We start from the raw sequence: 24,442 nt of genomic DNA on the forward strand, positions 1-24,442 counted from the left end.
GTTGAAGCTCGTGGCTTATACTAGTAAACCGAAAAATATATTCTTCTGAACCGTTATAGTGTTCACAGTTCTATGTGCTTTTGATACCGGGTTTTTTGTAGCATTAATAAAGGTTTGTTAGATGCTCGTTATTGTCTCAAATATATTTTCTTTTATAATATATAATAATAAGATAATTTTTCATGATGGTTCTACCTTCATTAAAAGTTTTGAACTTGTTCGTAGACCCGATAAAATGAAATAAAATCAACATATATTGAATTTATATTAATTCGAGTTTCTGTACATATAATATATGGAAGAGAGCCGGTTAGTACATACATATAATTTCGATCATTCATGTCCCAGTAGAAGTAGACTTACTACAATTATAGTAGAGTTAGATTTCAAAATAGGCCGAATTGACTTTTCACCTTACAATTTAGAAAAGCTTTACTGCTTTTGTTTAAAATTCGACTTGGAGTTCCTTTTGATGGTCACTTTTTTCAACCCACTCTTTTCGAACTGTCATGTCTTGCTCTTTCCATTGCGACATTTAGAGTCGCTGAGCTGATACCTGTTCGGCAGTGGGTCACTAATATGTCGATTCAATGCCATGAATACTAGACAAAGCGAAATGAATTCCTCCAATAAAATTGATTATGATTATTTTTTATTAATTCCTCGGTGATTTTTTTTTTGCGTTGGGTATATATAGATTTTGGAACAAGATTGATATCGTTTGCTATATTATATATAAATTTGAGTGATTCGTATTGGAAAGGAAAATTTTCTCAAACGCAAATTTCTTTTAATATTTTTTTCAATTGACAACAAGATATATAGAAATACCAGAATAACAGTTCATATAATTAACATGATTTCCTTGCATCACAAGTCAAATTCTTTGTGATTAAAATTTTCAATTAACAAGTGCGACAGCTATAATTTTACGATCGCCGTTTAGCCTCAATTACTTAACATAGCAAATGCCAAAAAGTGAACGAAAAACTTCAAGTGGAAAAGTAGTTTTAAGACTCGCGCATAGTGAAAATCGTTTTGATTAGGCATCTGCTAAGCCGAAAATCATCGCCAATCAAGTGCCTGGCAGACGCCACTTAACGCGGAAAACACAAACACACAACCATACGCGCATACAATTTAGTAGCCAACTGTTGCCTGCTTTAAATAACTCTTTTGCATAGGTGCGTGCGTGTGTCTGTGCATATGGGAGCGTGCGTGCGGCTCATTCGCTTATTATGCGATTTGAATCAATTTCTCAAGTCACTTTGATCACTGTGGCATCAACCGAACAGCAATTGCTACGCATTTCTGTGCTCAGCCTTTTGGTGCGCACATGTTGCACACACGACATTTGCATCTACAACTGCAACAGCCGCCGCTACAGCAACAACAATAAAATCTATATACTTTTATAAACTGCTCGTTCAACGGCATTTGATCAGGAATTAAGTCTGCAACTTTTGCACCATCACAAACACTAGCGCCGTTGCGTCCTCCCCCCACTCGCACACACATACACATACAAACACGAGGATGGCTTATGTAATCTGGAAAATATTTATGAAGCAATATTCGCGTTTTCGTTTCGATTTGGCAACCACAACATCACCCAGCTCAGCCGCTGTACTCATAAGTCGTCCGCTCGCCGCCCCCTACGATCAGCCGGCCATAATGGTGAGTAGCGCACAGTTATGTTTGAAATGCATATGAACTATTGTGATTGCATGCAATGGTACATTTGTTGATGTTTTCATGTTGCAAACAAGAGGAAAATGCAATTTTGTTAGTTGAATTTTATGCGAAATTAATGAAATCAATCGCTTGTCTGCTTGCATTACAACGGCGAACAGTTGTACAGTAAACCCTCTGACTCAAATGTTACGCACTCTCGTCTTAGGAGAGTTTCGCTTATACAGGGTTTTATGAATTTTTTGATAAGCATTATAAAGCAAGAACTATATTCGGTCGAAATTGAATAGCAATTACTCTCGCAAAATAAATGTGGAGTATGAAATACCGAGATGTCTAAAAAGAAGTATAAGGAAGTATATGTATACTGTTAGATATTCCCCGAATTTATTATAATAAAATAAAAGATAAGTTTGCCAAGTTGACGGCAAGATTATACTTTTAAAAAAACTTTTTCTTTATTTAAAAAATCAATATTGTCGAGACAACCAGTATTCGAAATTTCAACTTGCACATATGCATGTTGCATTACTCAACACCGAACAAACACGTCTTATGCAAAAATGTACGATTTATTGCATTTTGATGTTCGGTCGCATTGTGTTTTTTTACATTTTATCGTGAATTTTAACTCTGATTTGTTTCTATTAATAAACACTAACGCTAAATACATTCATAAATGGATTTGTAGACTGTACGTTTGCTTATATATAAGGTGTAGTTAGTTATTTCGCTTATTTCGCTTGTTTCATCATCAGTCGCCTCGCTAGTGAATGTTCGCTTTGCTACTCATTTTGTTATTGATTATTGTATGCTGAAATGCAGTGACGGATAAATGTGATCATGTTAGCATTCAAAAATTGGGAGAAGTTATAAAAATGGATATTTAATACGTTTTGAAATAAATTATCATCAAGAATATAGTTAATAATAGGTAGACAAATATTTTGTATTTTTAATATTAAATTTCAATAGAATTTTCTATCTGACTGAACTGACTGACATTTCACACTTTTTCATAATATATATTTAAGTTTATATACACATGTATATATAAAAAAAACTATAGTATAAGTGTTATAAACATAATTAACAAACAAATGTATTTTGTAGAGAATGTAATTAACCCTTGCTTGCCTTGGTTGAGAATAAAATAAAGTAGCTAGTGATTGCTTTAGATTTTCGATGTTCAATTTACTTTTATGGAAATAGCACATATTTTTTAACAATTCAAATTATCTTGTTAGCAATGAGTTTTCCACAATGACCCATTACAAAACCGAGAACTATGATTTCGTTTTCAAGACTAATTTGTATTTCTACCCTCCTTTGGTTTTTATGAAGTGATTTGATTTAAAGATTAATTAAAAAGTTCTATCAATAGAATATTATCACATATTCTAAATGTTTTACTACTATTTTTTGGCATATTTCTGTTTTTTGTGCTTATCTAATATTATCTCATATCATTGGAATCAGCTAAACATTAAAGAATTGTTTTTAGAAAACATTATTTTAGTCAGACGAATTGAAAGAACACATTCCATCCGATCAAATCAACTACATAAATATGTTAGACCATCAAGGGTTGAAAAGAACGTGCCAAATCAACTAACTAACTTAATGTACTTGCATCATTCTGTCATGTGTAAAAGCACCTACCTAAACAAGTAAGGAAGGGCTAAGTTCGGATGTAACCGAACATTTTATACTCTCGCAAAGTCAAATAGTATACTCGTTTGAGATTTATTTGTCAATTGACTGATATTTTCGGTAGAAGGTCAACTATAGGCACTAGGGTCCACATATTTAGCACTTAGGGGCTTGAACAGTTTTGGTTAGATTTAGACAATTTTTGATCACAACGTGGCATACTTTAAACGTATTATTCACGCAAAGTTTTACCCCAATATAATCATTGTTGCTTGATATGCATAGTGGAAAGTGAAAGAATCAGATGAAATTGAAAATGGTGTTATATGGGAAATAGGCGTGGTTGTAGTCCGATTTCGCTCATTTTCGCATTATAACATAGAAATATGAAAAGAACGTTATGCACCGAATTTGGTTGAAATCGGATAAGCAGATCCCACGATATGGGTTTTCACCTAAAAGTGGGCTGTGCCACGCCCACTGTCTAATTTTGAACGCGGTTCCTATAAAGTCATCTCATGCCATTTAAGAGATAAAATTTAATGTCTCTGGCGTGTTTATTGCTTGATTTATCGCGCTTTTAGTAGTTTTTAACAGTACCGTTATATGGGGAGTGGGCGAAGTTGCCACCCGATTTCAACTATTTTCACATCGTCAATAGAAGTGCTAAAAACATTTGCTTCCAGTGAAGTTTGTTATTATATCATTAGCGGCTTAGGAGATATGCACATTAAACCTATTAGAGGCGGGATCACGCCCACTTTTAAACAAATTTTTTAACTGCAGATGCCCCTCCCTAATGTGATCCTGTGTACCAAATAACAGTCTTGTATCTTTTTGCGGAGCTTAGTTATGGCAATTTATTTTATTTTTTTGATTAATGGCGTTTAGTGGGCGTGTCAGTGGTCCGATTACGCCCATCTGCAATACCAACCGTCTCACGGTAAAAAGAAACATGTCTACCAAGTTTCATAAAGATATCTCAATTTTTACTCAAGTTACAGCTTGCACGGACGGACGGACGGGCGGACAAACAGTCACCCGGATTTCAACTCGTCTCTTCATCCTGATCATTTATATATATATAACCCTATATCTAACTTGATTAGTTTTAGGTGATACAAATAACCGTTAGGTGAACAAAACTATTATACTCTGTAGCAACAGGTTGCGAGAGTATAATAAATGCCCAAGTGCAAGTGCAATTACAGGCCAGCTAATTAGTGTGTATATTTACACTCGCTAGCTAATTAGCACTGATCATATAATCTGTGTAGTGAGCACTCATAGGAAAGAAACGTGATTCAGTAAAAGAGAGAGAGAGAGATGCTATTAAGCTTCTAAAAAGAGGCTTTCACAATTAACGGACTTGATCATGCATGTGGCACTTGTATGAGTCATGTGATATATTCGCTATTTAAGGCAAATAACGACTGACATTCTGTATTTTAGAATTTAGCACAATTTAAGGAAATGCCACACTACGACGCTGAGAGCCGAGTAAGTAGAAATTTCAATTTTGCTAGCGAATTCCACTTTGAAAATGAATACTGAAAATAGAAAGTGGTTGAAATATACTGATAATGTTTAGTATATGTATTGCAATTATTCAGTGGACAAGTCCTATCCCTTGAATACATCAAGAGCTGCATTTTCGTCTACAATAATTTTATACGTCTTCGAAGTTGTTCGAGTTCTATTTAGTATTGTTCTCGTTTTATCGGATTTAATTATATCTAGTTTAAGATGTGATGCAATATATTACACTTTAACGAGTCTCGAAGTCTAAAAATTCTTTTCGCATCATTTCGGAGTAAATCTATCCTATTTTCACCAATCAAGCTTAATAGCTTTTATATTTTGTGTGGTTTATATCTCTGTGGTAAAGAATAGGCTATTACTGAATTTTTGGTCTTTGTAAATTTATCATATCTAAAACCATTATTATAATATTTAATAAATTTGTTAGGCGTGGACTTCATTCGTTCATATAAAATGCTCTAAAGAACCTAGTATATGGTTATTAGTTGTTTGAGGTTACTACAGTTGAAGTTTATTGAATCGACATCCGTGGGGACTGAGCAGATTACATACTTCTAACTTTCTTTCGACGACAATCTTATCGTATCTGAGTAAGCCACCTGATAATCTATTGAAACTTGCAGTTTTTAGCCATGATTCTCCAATTTCCACTTGTTGCATAATCTAGAATTGTAAATATTTGCGGGCTAATTGTCATTACATATTATATATTATACTGACTTTCCGGTTCAGATTGCTGCAAAGGATATTCCTCCCACAAATCAGGTATATCATCCGAAAATGTGTTGACTTCTTTATTGGGTTTTCATTCTTAGTCTCGCCTTGACTCAGTTCTATATAGTACAAAGTCCAGTAGTAGCCAAACTGATGAATAGACGTTGCTGACTTCAATGAGCCTGAAGTTCTCTCCTCTTTAGCGTTAAGCCATGAATCCACAGGCAGTAGTCATGCAGGTGTCACACGAGACTTCAACATGCGTGAACATGGATTATGGAGTTGGTATTGACTCAAGACGAAAACCATAAATCGTCAAAGCTAATTACTGGTGTAAAATTTTTTTATCTAGAAAATTTGTTGTTAACAAAAATTTTGAAAATGTATATTCCAAATGCTATATATTGCTTCAACTCTACAACTTTTTACAAAAACTTCTCCATTGAAAACACTTTTATAGACCGAATATATATTACAAAAAAATTAAAAAATAAAAATATTAAAAAAATTCAACAAAAAGTGGAAAAGCCAGCAACTAACATTTGTTTGTTGTAGACTCGAAAGCGATTTTTTACCTCTTGGAAAGTTTTTCATCTAGTTAATGCGCTTCCCATGAAAATTGTCCGTGTCATGCGTGCAAGTGCAACAGTTTTCCAGCAATTTTATACGAAATTTCCAATTTAAATTGCAACATAATTTTACTACGTCAAAGCAAAAAGTTTCTCACATCAAATCTTAATGAAATTAATGAAGACAAGTGAGTCAAGCATGGCGAATAACAAACTGTAATAAAATAATGCGAATTTTATGCGCCACTGCGAGAAAACTCTTGCCACACAGCAACAAAGCTCGCTGCCTGCGTGAGTTGAGGGCTTCCGCGCCAGTTTGGATACTCCACTATCTTTGCCACACTTTACAAATGGAGACGCACCTCCAATTATGATCATTATGTTATACATATGTACATAATTAAGAGTAAATGGCATTTGGAAGGTAAAGCACCTTGCGTAGAATGAGCTGCATGCAAATTACACACCAGGATATCATAATGCCACAACAAATGCACCTATGTTAAACAATCTTCATAAATTAAGTATGTGTTGTGGCCGTGCACTTGCACCTACCATATATGTAACACACACATACAAAAATCCAAGTGTTGCACATTTAAAATGCTTTGTATTTCATTGTCGTTCCCATCGCCACATTCCACATTCCACATACCACATGCAACATGGCAATTATGTATATGCCTCACATCTAATGCTGCAACATTTAACTTATGAATACCGCTATAAGCTCTGTCGCTGCCGCTCAATATGGTTACTGTGATCGCCACCACCACTGCCACACTCAAAACCGCCCCGTACGAGCGCTGCCAACCGCCAGTTGCCGGCCGCCAGGTACCGCAGCATGCAATTAATTTCGACAATTTAACACTTGCCCATGAAATATAGCATCTTTTACTTTTCGTGATTGTTATTATCGTCATGGCAATATTGTAATATGACTCCATACGTGCCATATAAAACCAGCAATATATTCAAGTGGCATGCGATGTTGCAACAGCTGTATATTAATATGTGTTCGCTCAAGCACTAAATCCCGAAATGTTTTGAATTACATGGGGATTTCCGTTTTTTTTTTTTATTTAATTTAATATGAACGTGCTTGTGTATAAATGTATCCTTTCCGAAGAAATTCAATACATTCGGGATCCCGATCTTTATTTTGAATACTATAAAAATTATGTAAATACAATGGTACGATTTTATATAAAAACAAGAAAAATAAAAAAGGTTCCTTATAAGAACTTGATTTCGATTGCTCAGTTTGTATGACAACTATACGCTATAGTGGTCCGATATCGGTTATTCCGACCAATGAACAGCTTCTTGGTGATGAAAGGTCAGGGACTGAATTTCAGATCGATATCTCAAAAACTGAGGGACTTGATCGTATATATATTTATTTTTATATAATTATTTTTTCCACATATACGTATCCCGTAATATATCAGAACTATATATACTGGATATTTTACTAATTTCTTGATTATGCTAATATTCCCGTATATATTTACTTATAAGCTTTACTAAAAAGCTGATTCGGGATCCCGATGGTAGACATGAGTTCCCTTGATGCATCATCCAAATTTTTGTACAGTTGCATACTTACTATGCTGGCGTGTCGATTATTAGCCACTTTACTATTTATTGCCACATGTATATGTAAATATGTAAGGTTGGCTATTTGCCATTTCTGCCACAAGTGATAGTGATAGTGTTTAGTGGTGAAATGTTTTATGAGCCGCAATCGCAATTACGATCGATCGCTTTGACAATTAATATTTGTGGCTTTTGTTACTCGCCGCAATTAATGTTAGAGAGAGTGAGACTGAGAGAAAAGCAAACAAAACTCGATTTCCGACGAGTGGTAAATTTGTTCAATTTACTTTGTACAATTTTAACGCTCCAATAAAATTGTTTCTGCAATTATTTGTCATACATATGTTTAATCATAAAGAGGGAAATTCATAACGATGCATTTAAATTGGAGATTAGTCATCTCTGCATGGTGGATCTACATATATTATATATGCGTGTGTATCAGAAATTGTATTTCATAAGCACTGATATTGTCAAATCTTTCTATTAACACGATATACCAGAAGGTAATGATATCTATTTTTAACCTCATATGGTATTTGGCAGCGTACTGTTAGCTTTAAAGTACCTTCTTATAAAAAATTATTTTTCACGTCAAATCCAACATTTTGAAATTTTTGTACTCTTTCACAGATACTTGTGTACTTGTATTCTGTTGTTCTCTAATAATATCCCCCTATTTCTTTCAATGTTGTATGCTATTTTAAAGATTTAGGTTTCAGCCGCAGCCAGGATCTCCCAATTGACTCTATCTTTTTATATTTGAGAACAGAAAAGGGTGGAGAGATTTTTAATTTTTTCCAGATTCAGATACATTGGGATGAGTCTTCGTTTCGATGATCGTCCTCCCATGATAATCATGACTGAACATGATACATCATCGGCGTGAGTTTTTTCTCATTGCCACAATGTAATCTCCGAAGAATTTATTCAGATCAGATTTCTATATTTCTTGTTTTGTATCAAATTGACAATAAATGGCAATCGCAATAAAAAGGTCAAAATGTGATTTTAATGAGTATTGATTGCAAGCGATTAAACGTCACAGTTTATGGGTTTTTAAACAAATTATTGTACATAGACAAAAACAATGAAGAGATTATTGGCTTTTAGAGCCAAGGCGGTCTGCGGTAGCAGATGTGCGTTGAAGCTTCTCCTCTAATTTTTGATCTCGAAATTGTCGACAAAATGGTAGTAAAAGAATTTTTAGGTATTCTACAAGCTATTTCTAATTTGAATTACATAATTACTTTCTCATTACCGGAGAGAAATAACTCTCGTTCTCACATAGTTTTAGTTCCAAGTTTTTAAAGTTCAATCAAACTAATTCGCTTTTACTTGTAAAGATCACTAGTTACAGACATTTTAACAGTCATATCGGTTGAATTATTTTACTAGTTGCACTTTACTCTTTTACTTGCCAAATAGTTATGGCAACCCTTTTTCAAGTTTTATTGCAATAACAAACGTTTTTATGAGAGGTTTTTACCGGAAGCTATTAAGTGTAAATTTCTACTTAAACTACCTCACATCTTGTGACAAGGTAAAGCAAGTTAAAAATATTTTGGAAAATATTTCAAATAATATTATATGATTTTGGAACAATTTCCCAGAAACTTTTACTTAGGGAAAACAACTTTAAATGGGTATGCTAAAGTTGCTCAAATGGTAAATCCCAAATAAGTAATTTTGACATGTTTTGCTTTCTCCTATTTATTTATTTACATATATATTTGTCACATAAATTTTGTATGTATGTAAATAAACAAATAGTAGATGTACTGTAGGTCATTGAGTTAATAAGACCGCATAGATAATATGCACAGTAAATAATATATATTATGGGTATATTATGTTCGCGAGGAAGTTTGCAATACGCAGAAGGAAACGTCGTAGATCCTATAGAATATATGTATATATATATATATAATTAGCGTGAACGAGCTTAGTCGATTTAGCCATGATTGGAATAAAGTGCATATATGGAGAATTTTTTGAACTTTTCTCTAAATTTTGCATTAATTACTGTATAAGCCATCGGTACAATCTCCGAAGAAATTGTTCAGATCGGATCACTATGGTTGCCATACAAACTGAACGATCAAAATCAAGTTGTTTGTCTTTCTGAAAGATATTAAAGCTTCGTTAACGTTATTTCTTGTTTTTAGTTGCTTACACTTACCTCAATTTAAAATAAACTTCAGTTTCTAAGGTTTGAGACCTTAAGTGAGGTCATTGACCCTTTTGTTTATCTTTGGCGAAGCCAACTTACTCAGGTCAATGGACCTTTTCAAGAACAAAATCCTATTCTGAAGTCATTGACACTTTTGTGTACATTTAGCGAAGCCAACAACCTTTATAAGGTCAATGACCCCTTTGTTTACATTTTAAATATGTATATATAGCGGAACCAACGACCATTCTGAGGACTCATTAGTATTGGTAAAAAACAACTATTGCGACTCATAATGGGAAACTGATGAACTATACTGCTCGGTCTTATTAACCACAATTACCACAACAGCCGGTTCTACGTTACCGGAATTGACCCGGATTTTATCCGGCCAAGGGCTGTTATTTTCGGCGGTCTAACCCTGTTTGGATCGGTAAGTGTTAGTTTAAGTTTATCGTCATTAGAGCAAACTCCACCTCGGTGTAATACATGCAATGGATGAAGCCATCTTAAGACCTGCTCAGGCCTTAAGACCAATAGGGAGTGGACCACAAGTTACGTGGCCTCATGTTGCCAACGCAATACTGCGCCACCTGCCTCAACGGCTGTGCAACCTGCACCATCTCCGCGCACTGCGCCGTCACTCCACGGCTCTATCGAGCTCACACAGGCAGCATGACTCCCAGTCTGAAGAATCCCCTCCACAACCTGCATCCCGCTCCAATCCCCGTGTAAGAACCACTCAGCAACTCCTGGTTCCTCCGTTCTGTGTGTCAGTCCGTAATACGCCGGAACGTCACATCAGTCAAGTGCAATTCCTGCACTAGCTGGTATCACTTTCTGTCGGTGGAGTGCGCCATATGTTGCGCTATGCTGTAGGAGTCTGCCCCGACATTACCATCAAGTAGCGTAGCCAAATAACACCACAGTGCGACAGCTGCCCATGCGGATATTACAGCTGCAACAACCACCACCTACACGTACCTCCCTCACCCCCAGGATCACAACCGGATACCCGCGACAAACGCGAATTCTACAATTCAACTGCAACGGACTCCAGAGTAAGATCGAGGAGATAGTCGCATATATTAGCCGGGAGCGCTTATCGATAGCTGAGGTCCAAGAAACCAATTAAACAGCCGCTCAGATCTTCTGAGTTGTGCAGGTTTCAACGTTTTGCGTAAGAATCGCGAGCGAGATAATGGTGGAGGCCTAGCCTTCATACTGCAAAACACCGCGCAATATCGTTTAATCGATAGCGACATCGACCGCAGGGACACTACCCTTGAATGTCAGGGTATAGTTGTCCGGTCAGGCGATGTCGAGCTTGATATATACATTCCCTCAGTTACATGTTGCCCGGACATAGGTGCGCTACTTCGTGGTGAAAACCGTTTGGTGCTAGGCGACTTTAACGCGCACCACGATATTTGGCACTTCTGCCTGTCAAACGATCGTAGGGAAATGGAGCTGCCGGAACAGATTGACGATTCGACACTCTGCATAATGAATGACGAAGCCCCCACCAGAATGTAATAGCTCGCCAGATATTGCCATCGTTAGCGGTGGTCTGATAAATAGCATAACCTGGCGACCTATGCTTACCCTCGCATCAGACCATCTGCCCATAATAATCTCGATCGAGAAACGTCCGACTTTTTTCTGTGGACAACCGCACCTTCATTAACTTTAACAAAGCTAACTGGGTCGGCTTCACAGAATTTACTGAGAGCACCTTCAACGCACTACACATTCCTATGGACGTCATCGTTGGCAAGCGTCAATTCCGCAAGGTGATCGCTGCTGCTACTGCTCGCTTCATACCGGATGGAAGAATCGCGGAACTCCGCCCTAATTTCCCAGCCGAAGCAGCTATATCAGCAAACGAGCGCGATATCTTATGCTTAGCATAAGCGGACAAAATGGATAGAGCATCCTGCAACCTCTTCACCGGTGTGAGTAAGCTTTGTACTACTGTCAAACCTTGTCTAATCCGAAGAGACATGACAACCGGGTTGAAATTCAAGCGATGGCCATACCTCCTCGGACCAGAAGAAGTGCGCGAGCTATTTAAGCCGGCAGTTTACACTGCACCCTTCGTCGGACAAGACCAAACGATGTGTCACCCGACGGCTGCGCAAAATGCCAAAAGACTGCGCACCACTTACTTTCACCGATGGGGAGGTTCAGAGTGTCATCAAAAAGGCCAAATCGTCTAAATCCCCTGGCACTGACGGAAAAAGCATGCTGATACTAAAACATCTAGTCTCGACGGGAGTAAGCTACCTCACCAAGGTCCTCAACTTGTCGATGTCCACTCTTCAAATACCCGATGTGTGGAAAGTCGGAAGAGTGGTCCCACAACTGAAACCTGGGAAACCCGCCAACAAAGGGGAGTCCTATCGCCCGATAACTTTCATTACTCCAGTGGTGAAGACACTTGAGGCCTTGCTACTCCCGACATTCACTCACCACCTGAATCTAAGAGACCATCAGCATGGCTTCCGAAAAGTGCACAGCATCACCACAGTACTTAGCGTCATAAACGCCCAGATAATTCATGGCCCAAACCAGAAGCCACCCTGCGAGAGGACGATCCTCGTAGCGTTGGACCTATCAAAAGCTTTAAGTATAGTCAATCACACAACGCTTGAGGACCTAGAACAATCAACGCTCCCTCCAGGGCTGAAGCGGTGGACCATGAACTGCCTAAGCGGTCGGCATTCATCCGTACTGTTTCGCGACCAAAACTCCATACTTAGAAGAATTAAACAGGGGTTCCGCAGGGCGGTGTCCTCTCCCCACTATTGTTTAATTTCTACATCTCTAAACTCCCCCAACCACCAGTGGGAATTTCCGTGACCTCGTACGCTGATGACTGCACGATATTACCGTCGGGCAATGGAATCGATGGCATGTGCTCAAAAGTAAACATCTACCTCTCCGACCTTTATCGCTTCTTCTTTGCAAGGAGTCTGACACTCTCCCCCACTAAATCCACAGCGACCATCTTCACAAATTGGACGAAGGAATACAGACTGGACCTGAACATTTCAGTCAATGGCACAAAAATTCCGACAGTTAATAACCCAAAAGTTTTAGACGTAACATTGGACAGTCTGTGCTCTTTCACTCCTCACACAACCGCGATAACTGCCAAAAAACAGAGCGACAAGAAAATCCTCAAATCGCTTGCCAGCAGCTCTTTGGAATAAGACAAAGGAACGTGATTGGCAACATACAAGGCAATCAGCCGGTCCTAAACTATGCATCACCAATAAGATTGCCTGGATGTGGTTCAACGCAGACGAAGAAGCTTCAGACTTGCCAGAACACTGTACTTCGGACTATCACGGGATATCACTTGATGTGCCCAATAGAACACCTGCACAGTGAGGCCCTTATGCTTCTGGTTAAGGAGCATAACGACCTCCTCTCCAAGCAGTTTCTGCTGGGGTGATTTCTACGAAAATATGATCGTCTGCTTGAAGCGGAACCGCCTCCTAGGAACATCAAGAGGTCATTCCTTGATTACGTCGACGACATCAGACAGTACGCCAACCGGACTTTGGACGCAACGAACTACAGACACGCACTGACCGCCATTCACAGTGGAGCCATTAACACGTTCATCGACTCCCTCTCAGTGAATGGCGTACTAGGAGTCAAACCACCACCCATAGTAGACGTAGAGCTCGAGTTGCCTCGCGAAACCAGAGCCCCCTCGCGCAACTTCATTTTGGATATTCTAGCAGGTTAAACTCCTACTTATCCAGAATAGACCCCGACATTCCAAACATATTTCCTGCGTGCAATGAGGCTCCGCATGATACTAATCACCTTTTTGCATTCCCAACAAACCCACCTCATCTAACATCTTTTTCCCTATGGTTCGACCCCGTCGAAACAGCCTGTTTCTTGGGCCTCCCGTTAAATGACCTCGACGACAACCAAACCATCACCTATCATCCAAGCGAGGACTAGACAACCGTTACAACAACAACTACTCGGTTTACAATTTAAGTTTAATATTCTTCTTATATTCAACGCAGCCGTATTAGCTGTAAAATGTTTCTAGCCCCAGGTGTTGCCACTTTTTTATATCTTTTAATTTAATTAAGCAGTAACAAAACACCTTGGTTCACCTTAGGATATTTTCCATTTCCGCTGCAGGAATCATGTAGTTGTACATTTTTTATCTCATATTGGCATTTCCTTCAATTTAATATCAACCTAATTTAAAGATTTAAATATGTAAAATAAAATATGAATTGCCTATAAAGGAAGTACAAATTATAACCAATGCACAAAAAATAAAAGGAAGATAATAATTACTATATGTGTAAGATATTTGTTCTCTTCAACACAATTTATCTTACTGAACAAAAAAAGTTGCCCTCTACGGGTGGTCAAAGGCGGCAGACCATGTAATATATTTGTAAGGGTGGTTCTTAATGGGTTTCGCGGCTTCAAAAAAAAAAAAAAATTTATTGTGTTATTTTATTCTATAACATCTCTAGAATATTGTCCCAAATTCTCATGTTGATATCAGTAATAGTTTTGAAGCTACAGCTTTGAAAAATTGCGCGCCCGAGGTCAGCTATATTGTCACTTAAAACTTTAATAGCGTTTTTCTCGAAACTGTGTTTTCAAAGTCGGTTGTCAAGATTTCTCGCGGACTACTCAACCGATCTTGATGAAATTTTATACAGGTGTTTGAGATACAATTTGCTCGTTCTTGGACGAAGGATTTTTTTTTCAATTATAACTATTTTAAAAAAAAGAAATGTCGAGCAAATTTTAACAAAATTTTAATTTTTTTGGAAAAAGGTCTGCCAAAATTCTAATTTGAACTTGTTTTTTTTTCCTTAGATCAAGTACGAGTTTTAACTAAAACACATATATTTTTTTTTCATTTTAAATGATTCTGTCAGGAGTTATGCTGACAACGCGGTCGCAACTTTTTTTCGAGGGGTCACCGGAAATGACGTTACAATGGCGGAGTTTTAATTTTTTTGAAAATTTCAGATTATTATTATTCTTTAAATGAGTATCTTTAAGACAGAAAAAATTTGAATTAAATAAATAATATTTTATATAAAAAAAATTTCTGAATATAGGTAATTTTTTACCCGACGAAACCCATGTAACCCCTTAAGTATTCAGTTCATGTTTAAAACAGATGCGTTAAACTTCTATGTCTGCGTCTACTACTATCGATATTTTTTCGATTTTAATATAGTGAAGAAGATTTGAGTCTTTATAAAAAGTTCAACTTTGACCTTAACCATCTCCAATCGGCAGCAAAATGTATATGCAATTTCTTCATCTTTAGTATGGGATTGAAAATATAGACTCATTTGACGTTCAAAGCCACCGTTGTCCTTCTCTGTTGGTAATTGACTCTTAATTGAATAGCTCTCGATTTTGGGTTCACGTTTTAACCAATTAATTTTCCCCAATAAAAAATTACTTAAGCGAGCTCATATTAACTTAAATATACACTGTGACCAGAAAGTTTCCGGAAATTGTCATTTAAAGTGCCCGCGCTCAATATTTTTCAGCACTTTTTTTGTTTTGTTTTGGTAGCACTGTCCTTAATTACTATGCCAATATAAACTATATGAAATCAGCCGACCTCAGTAGTGTTTTGCGATTTTTACAATGAAACAAAACATTGAACAAGGATTTTGCATAAAATTTCGTGTGCGGAATCGTTGCGAAAGATATAAAAGGCTTATGATAATTTATTCTATCGACAACCGAAGTCTACGGCTGGTATAAAGCCTTTAAGGATGGTCGTGAAACCGTCGAGGACATACCTCGTTCCTGTCGTCCCTCGACGTCTACCACTGACGATAACATCAAAAAAGTGAAGGAAACCGTGCTCGAAAAATGTCATGTGAATGTTAGAGAGATAATAAGTAAGCTAAACATCGGCCATGGAGCAGCTCGTTTGATTTTGAGCAATAATTAGGTCAATGCTCGAGTTGTTCCAAAAGAGCTGAATTTTTTCAGAAAGACCATAGTTGTGAACGATTTTAAGACCAAAAACTCATTCAATACCACCGATCAAACACCGTATTCACCGGATTTGGCCCCATGCGACTATTTTTGTCTCCACAACTTAATGTACCGCTCCGTGGAACCCGTTTCGACTCGATTGAGGCCGTAAAAGAAAATTCGCAGAGGGAACTGAAGGTGATACCGGACAGCGCCTACAAGGCATGATGTTTCGATGATTGGAAAAAGAGGTGGCACATATCATATTTTGAAGGCGACCAAATAAATATTGATGAAGATTAAAAATATTTCGTTTTATTTACAATTTCTGGAAACTTTCTAGTCACAAGATATACCGATTTCAATATAGTCTTACTAGTCCGTAACTAGTCCAATTCCACGCAAGGTATTTCTCCGCCGGTGTTTTCATTTAGTTAATTTGTATGAATTTGTGAGCATTTATAGCGCCAAATTTCCAGTTACATGTACATGCAACCTGATATGAATGTATGTACACATATATTAATATAAATATATTTAAATAAATATGCGTGTCTTTGAGGAGGATTAAAATTGGATCAAGTAAGTTTTCTTTATGACATTTCATGCTGTCTCAGCTCGTCATAAAAAACTGCCTTTTTGTTTGTGTTCAGGTGGCGTGTGATGTGTTCTTAAAGCTTGCGTGTCCTGTGTTAAATAAATAACCTAAAAACAAAAAGGAAAAATGTAAACACGAACAGAAATTTGGTCAACCAAAATGAAATGGATATTTAAATTGGCGGAAGACATCAAAAGTTGCGCAAGCATTTATTATTGTTGTTGTTGTTTTTAGTGATTGTTGATTGTCCCAAGATAAGAGGTGCGTTGCAAAACGCTTTGGCGTGCAGTTAATTGCATGCGTATGTGTCATAATTTGTGAAATGATGGCACTGCCTCACTGGTCAACCTCGCCACCGATTTATATATGTATACATAGGTAAACGATTATATTTATAATACAATAAATAATTCCTCAAAACTCGAAGGGGTTCTGTGCGTTGTGATTCTATGTGCTTAGCTAGGTTCAAACTTGTCCTTTTGAGTGCATTATTAAGCTTAATTTGAGTTGCCGCTAATTATATGCTGACATTACTTTAACATAAGTTTCATATTATATTATTATCTGTGATCATTATTTTTCAACTTCTGACTCTGCCACAAAAAACAAAAGCAATCGAAATCAGTGTGCTCACAAACTTTCATGCAAAAACCAAAACTAACTTAATTTATAATGCAGCTGTTATTAATTGTTCCACTTATTTGTTTTGTACTTCAATTGACATAAAAGCTTTCCGGCCGTTGCTTGTAAGCTTTTGAAAATGCGCATGCTCTCTGTTGAGCGCCCTCTGTGATGATTTTTACAATTAAGTATTTGGAAGCTAACTTATAGAAATATTTGCGCTTATCTTTTTATACCTTGAACAAGGTGAATTAAGTTTGCCACGAAGTTTGTAACACCCAGAAATAATCGTCGGAGACGATATAAAATATATATAAATGATCAGTGTGACGAGGTGAGCCCATTTAAACATGTCCATCTGTCAAACTAGTTCCTCAGTTTATGAGATATCGATATAGCATTTCGTATACAAATACAAAATGTAAATGTATTGTCGGACGCTCTTTGCCAACGCCTATTTAGGTCGAGATTGAGTAACCTTGTTGCTTTCTTCTCTATTGCCCGGCTTTTGCCAGAATGAGATTAAAGTATAATAGACACAACATTGAAGATCTTAGAGAAGTGGCTGAGATTGATATTAATCGACTTAATAAATTTGTGGTAAGCTCAAATTCGGACAAACATTTGTCCAAGTGAGATCCATAGATTTTGGATGAACCCTACGGTCTAACCTAAGATATAAGAAATGCAGCCGAAGCTAAAGTTTTTTCTTATTTTTAGAATGAATACCCTCCGTAGAGAAGAAGATGCAATTTAGCATATTTATAAAAATGCATAATTAGAAATCTCGAATCTATGAGTTTATGCAGTTTTTAAAAATGACTGAACATTCTAATGAGAACAAAAAACATTTAAAAGAACATTATAAGGACTATGTAAACAAGAAATTTATTTACTGACGATGTTATTTAAGATATCGTATTGTTGATTCGTCTAAAATTATAATAATATATATTCTATTATTTTCTAATTAACATCAATATAGGAGTTTTTAAAATTAGTTGTAGTAGACCAATCATATATGTTTCCCATATATTATACTAACATTATTTTGTGTGCAAACCCACTCATGAAATGCAAATAAAATAATGCTGCCTAAAGTTATGATTACGATAGCAAGTGTCTTTCAATAACCGTGAAAAAAGTGTTGAAAACTCCTAAAAGTAGACATGATCCAATTGAATTTGATTGACGAGAAGTTCATTAAATAACTATGAGAGATAAAGAGGGGAAAGTGTGAGTTGCTTTTACCATAACTGAACCCATAGGAGTTGTAACAGTATTTTTAGCACTCAGAACAATGGCCTTTTTTTAACATAGATCATAAAATAAGTTTTTTTAAGTTCGAAATTGAAAGAAAACCTACACAACTTTAATAAAATAAATATGAGAGTCACTTCAAATAACTGCTGTCATGTGGGGAATATGCCTGGCAAAAAAAATAAAATTCGAAAAACACTAATTTGGAGCTTTTTGCGCTTAATTAAAGCCTATGCTCGCAAACAAATTGTACTCGCACTAGCGTTACCAAGGAAATTCGAACAAACAGCCAAACTCATATTTTACATACGACACAATGGCTCGATGGTCGGTCGGTTCACTGGCCCACCCGGTTAGCTTGCCGCCTGACCACCCATTTGCTAGCGCCAGCGCCACATACAACAATTTAGCGCCACTTAAGTTTCCGCGACACGTCAACCGACAACAGGGGCTGGGCGCTACCAGCCAAAAGGGTGAGTAATTTCTACCGCCGACAGCGTCACTCCCAAAATGCGCTACCACCAGTGTTTGCCACTAAGACGAAACTAACCTTATACGAAGCAGAGGCGCGACAGTAAACAAAACGCAACCGACGCGAAGATACGCGAATTTTGCGTGAAGCGGAAAACCGTGAAAGTGACATAAGAAAACGAAAGTAAAAATTTTTGTGTAACTGTGCATGAAATTTAAAAATTGAAATTTTATGCAAATAGAAATGGAGAACCTGTGAAAATTATGCAAAGTAAATTTTGCAAGTAAAAATGTTTTGAAAAGTGCTGTGATTTTCGAAAATATTGAAAATAACAAATTAAGTTCAATTGCCCATTGAAGTGAGCTGTCTGCTGTTGTGTAGTTCGGCATGCATTTTCTGCGAAAAAAGGTGAGGCGCCTAGACAGCTGCTGTGTGTATAGCGTCTGGCAGCGTCTGGCTGAAAGGGCTAGAAGCGCATGCAGTATGCACAGTTATAAGCGAACACATAAAAAGTGTTGTGGTTGTATATGTACTTTAACTGCTAAAAGTGTGAAGAAAAATTTGTTAGACATTATTAAGTTTTTTTGTTGAACTAAGTGTATTTTGGTAAAATCCAATAATCTAAAATCAACGTACTCACTTTGTCTCTTCAACTACAATCATCCTTGCAAGTAACTTAAAGTCAAGTCAACCAACCACAGTTCGGAGTAAAATATTTTTTTTTGTTCTTTTTGAAATTGAATGCTACACTTGACCTATGTCAACTTGAGTTGCGGCTGCATGCCAAAATATTTTGCACTTTCCAATACAAAACGAATACTTTATACAGTATAATATTCCTTGTAAAAACTCTCGCCAAGAAACAAAAAGCCAAAAAAAAAACACTAGAAGGAATAAAAAAAACGCTATGAAAATTCAAAATGATTTGCATTTTTCAAAGATACTCCACAGTTTGCATTCAGCGCTAACACGCAATCTATTTTAAATTTTGTTGCAATAAAAAACTATATTTCCTAGACTTCACTCTGTTAACTAACCACTCCCCACTTGCTCGCTTTCTGAAATTCCCCCCACCTGCTCGCATGCCTTACACTGCCTGTTGTGGCATTTAATAAACTTACTTATGTGTATTTTTCTAAGTTCTTGCCATACCATGCCTGTTCTTTTTTCTGCTTCCAATTCACCAAGCCCTTTATATGCGATCGATGTTTGTCCTCATTTGCTCAGACCCACACAGCTACAAACACGCATAATTGCTGTAGTTCTGATTTCCACACACACATCCATACATACCTTGCTTAATCAGATATTGATAATAAGTCATGACATTGTTGACTTAACTGTAAATAGCAAAATGTTTAAATTTACATTTATTCGCCGCACGCTAGCCTGTGAAAAGCAACACACAAACTGGAGAAAAGCATGTCAGGGAAATAGAAAAATTAAAAGGTGACTTATGGGCAAATTGCCATCCTTTACTGTGTAGGGCTAGCAAGTATCTAGATTAATGAGAGCGAGAGTGACGTTGAGGTTCCTCCTTTAAGTCACAAAAAAGCACTGTTTGAGTCGTGGAATGGTAGAGTAAATACCGTACTATATATAAATCTGCTAAAGTACTATATAAGAGTATTTTAAGGAAAAACATATATAATTTTTCAATATTATCTCAAACTGGTCATTAGTTCTCAAAATTGATAGTTTTTTGATAATTATTTGTTTTCGCCCTCGTCATGAACCAATAGCTCTAAATAGTTTCTCTGTCAGCACGGCAAAATAGTATTGCACACTATATCTAACACTAGTTGATATACCTCCAGCCTGATCAACAAATTTTGCCTCTCCGATCTGATAAATTCTTATATTTTATTATTTTATTTTCTTTCTAACGTTTTTTGCTTCCATATTTCTATAGCTTTTATTCTCAAACTTCTCTTATGTTTTAACTAACATTATTAGAGGCACGAAGGAGGGAAAGTTTGTAATCCTGAAGACCTGCGGGCGTATGAGTAACATACACTAGGCTATGTACACAGTGCGTTATTGTACAAAATATCAAAAAATAAAATAAAAATGTCTTCCTCCTTATCAAAAATGTTTGCAAATCATTAATTAAATCATATTTGAAACGAAAAACGGACACTTTTTAGAGAACCGAGTATTTATGGATTAGATATTTAACTAGATGTTATTTCCAGCCTGACGCTATTTTCGGGGGGTCCCTGTAAAAAATTTGATACTAATTCATTTTAACAAAACAAATACCAATTTTCGAAGTGAAGACGAAGGTTTATATTTGAGAGTTTGTGGTGGCTATTCTTCTCATGATATATATGACACGAGGTATATGTTTTCTTTACGAGACCATTCCAGTTTGGCAGTATGGATGAGAAAAAGACAGTTTTTAATAGAGACCGGGCGATTTCGTGGTTCAAACAGTATATATTTTTTCATACAAATACTACTTGTACTTTAGGTGTTTTCAAGGTCTGAATTCTCATTGATCTTTGATCCTGTGAAATATTGTGAATACTATTTTTCTTTTCCCTTGGGCCCTCTGCGTCCACTCTTCTTAGGGTAGAATAAAGTCGAACCGTGTGTGAATCAAGTTCTGAGTACTTTTGGGATCCAAACTGCCGAACTTATTTTAAAAACGGATTTGTCGATATTTTTATCATCAGAATGCAAATTTTTATTGAATTTCTTTATCACCTAAATAATTGTGAATGAATTTGTGTTTGCCTAGCAACAGCTGATATACAACAACAACAATATCAACAACCAATTATAAACAGATGTACACAATATATAATATAATCACACTCACCTTTTACTAAGTCTTCCTTTTTATCTATTCTCTTTTTGACGCCTCAGGCGAATCCACAGCCTAGCAACAACAACGCCAACAGCACAAGCAACAATGAAAATAACGGTCAAAGTGGCAATATAAGTGGCAATAGTACAAGTAGGCCACCTGAGGGTGAACAGCATAGTGTTGCAATATTAACAACAACAACAAACAGCACAAATAATTGCAAACACAATTGCAACAACGTCAACGACGAAGAACACTTGGCGGAGGTGCTGGTTATGCCGGTGAATGACACAAAAGCGATTACAGCAACAACAACAGCAGCAGTTATAGAAAGACCAACTGTGGCGGAGGCCACTAAGAGAAGCGCCAACACAACCGATGAGAGCCATGAAGCCGGCATAAGCAGCTGGAACTGTGGCAATGCGGCAAATGCGGCAACAACTGCAAACGAGGCCAACACAATGATCGGGGTACGAAGTACGGCTGCCACTGCACCAATTGCGCAAGAGGAAGACGACGCCGAGGAGGTTTGGTATTCCGGGGAGGAGGATGGTGACCCCGATGTGGAGTTGGCAGAAAAACAACGGGAAAGTTGCTGCTGTTTGGTCAATGACAACGAACAGTGTTGTCAAGTCGATATCGATTTGAATATTAATTCAGTTACAACAACAACAACAGCGGCAACAACAGAGAAACCAATGCAGCGCAGCAAATCGCGCGTGCGCACATACTTGAAGCGCTGCAGAGATCGGCTGACGGGTCAGCATCAACAGGCGGTCGCAAATGCAACAAATTCCACAGCAGCAACAACAACAACCGTCAGCAAAACGTATGTGCAAGATGAAAAGTGCCAAGAATCGATTGGCGTTGAGGTGTCAAGTACAGCGCGCAGCCGAAGCACCCAGCAATTCTCCGCTCTCGGAGAAAAAAAGGATGAAGAAAAGGAGGCAGAGGGGGCGTATGAGGACGTTGAGAATAAGGCGTGTACCACTACATTAATTGCCACAACCGAGCGACAGGGCGGCGCAGTAGCGCACACGCTATTTTCACCAATTGCGATGGTCGTGGAGGAAACGCGCACGGCGGGAGAGGAGGCGTCGTTGGGGTTAGACGAAGCAGCGCACTTAACAAGCGAACAATCGGTGTTGGCTTACGATGATATTGACTTCAGTTCGCCGTCACCGTCAGTGTTGATGGACAGCGGTAGTTCGAATGTCAGTGCTGACCAGCAACAACAACAACATCCGACACTGTTGACCTCTGCTAAGCATAAGCGCGACGCCCTCACTTTGGCGGCCGCTGAAGTTGAAGTCCAAGTTGATGACTCGGCTGATTTAACTGTCGAACAAGAGACAAGACAGATGCAACAAAAATCCCAAAAACAAATACAAAGAGGTAGCCTGCAAACTGACAAGCTAAAGTGTTCAACCGTTGCCGCTGATGGCGGTAGAGGAAAACTGCTACAACAACAAACACAGCAACAACAGTCGCTCATGAGTATCAGCAGCAGCTGTCTGCCACTTGTCAAGGAAGAACAATTGGCTTGCGCTATACATATGGTAAGCAATACCACCATTTACCTGGCTTAACCGACCGCCCATTGCACTTACGAACCTTTTGTTGCACTTCCAACACTTTTCTAAAAAATATATTATATAAATTTTCCACACAATTGTCTGTTCATTACCACAAGTCTGCTTTTCTTAATAATTTTTCTTTGCTTTCTCTCCGTTATCCGCTGTTGTTGTAGGACTCGGGCACCGCTGCGCTGATTGACAAACACCTCGCCGCCATTTATCCTGTCTATATGGCGTGCACACGCTCGATTCTAATTCGGCAAGCGCGCGACTTACTTGTCTGTTCATATCTCGGCTGCTTGCAGTCGTTCGAAATGGAATTCCTATGCAAATTTGCCGAAATTGCTGCTGAGCTGCGGCAACGGCATGCCGTCGGTGTGGTGAGTAATGCACTTTGATTACTTTTCTCAATACATGCAAACAAATACAAATCTACTAGATATGTGTTTGGGGATTCTTGACATAAGCGCAACACTAAAGTTAAATAATTGACATAACAGCTGTTGTGATTGGGTAATCTTGCCAAAATAGAGAGTAATTGGTATGTGTTGGAATCTTATAGACTGTAATATACTCGAAAAGTTGTTCTTTAAATTGATATTGTATTATTTTTAGTTTTCAGCACCAAGATTTTAGAAATTAGTGGACATTAAGTTAGAGTAAAAGCTCGAGTCATTATAAAAATTGTGATAACGCTAGTTAAACCAAAGAGAAGTAAGAAAATTTTGTAGAACATATATAAATGAGAAAAACTATATTAATAAAGTAAGGAAGTGCTTAATTCGAGCGAGAACAAAAGTGAAAGCTTTTAAGAATTTGTGTAGGAAAATATTCTCTAAAATACATTAATGTGGTAATAATGTTATCAATTAAGGGGTTAGGTGTTGTCAGAGTCACGAAAAAACTAGAATTTTTAATAATTTTTCCAATAAATAATTTTATTTTATAAAAGTGAAAACGAAGCTTCATAAATTATGTTTCGACCTGACTTGACAAAAATTTGGTAAAAAAAAAATTCAAAATTAATAACTCTTTGTGTTGATCCGGTTCCAGCCGCAGCTGCTAGTGGTTACCATCAGTAATCCTTGGCGACTCATCTAAAATCAATTGGAGGACAAAAATTAGTTTTATAAATAGATAATTTAGTGCCCTGGTCG

At 37.3% G+C, this 24,442-nt stretch overlaps 1 protein-coding gene across 4 annotated transcripts in view; it reads left to right on the plus strand.

The window, feature by feature from the left end:
• The window catches only part of LOC118680417 (streptococcal hemagglutinin), a 423,094-nt gene that overhangs the window by 13,445 nt on the left and 385,207 nt on the right, over positions 1-24,442 (plus strand). For 2 of the 4 annotated variants that reach the window (XM_070111751.1, XM_070111743.1), the window contains 2 exons: positions 21,768-23,267; positions 23,459-23,665. In XM_070111751.1, coding sequence (XP_069967852.1) covers positions 21,768-23,267; positions 23,459-23,665 — 1,707 coding nt within the window. Of the gene's footprint in view, positions 1-779; positions 1,678-21,767; positions 23,268-23,458; positions 23,666-24,442 lie in introns of those variants that run through there. The other 2 variants (XM_070111744.1, XM_070111750.1) reach the window with 2 other exon arrangements.

Source organism: Bactrocera oleae, chromosome 6, assembly GCF_042242935.1.
Source record: "Bactrocera oleae isolate idBacOlea1 chromosome 6, idBacOlea1, whole genome shotgun sequence".
Taxonomy (NCBI): domain Eukaryota; kingdom Metazoa; phylum Arthropoda; class Insecta; order Diptera; family Tephritidae; genus Bactrocera; species Bactrocera oleae.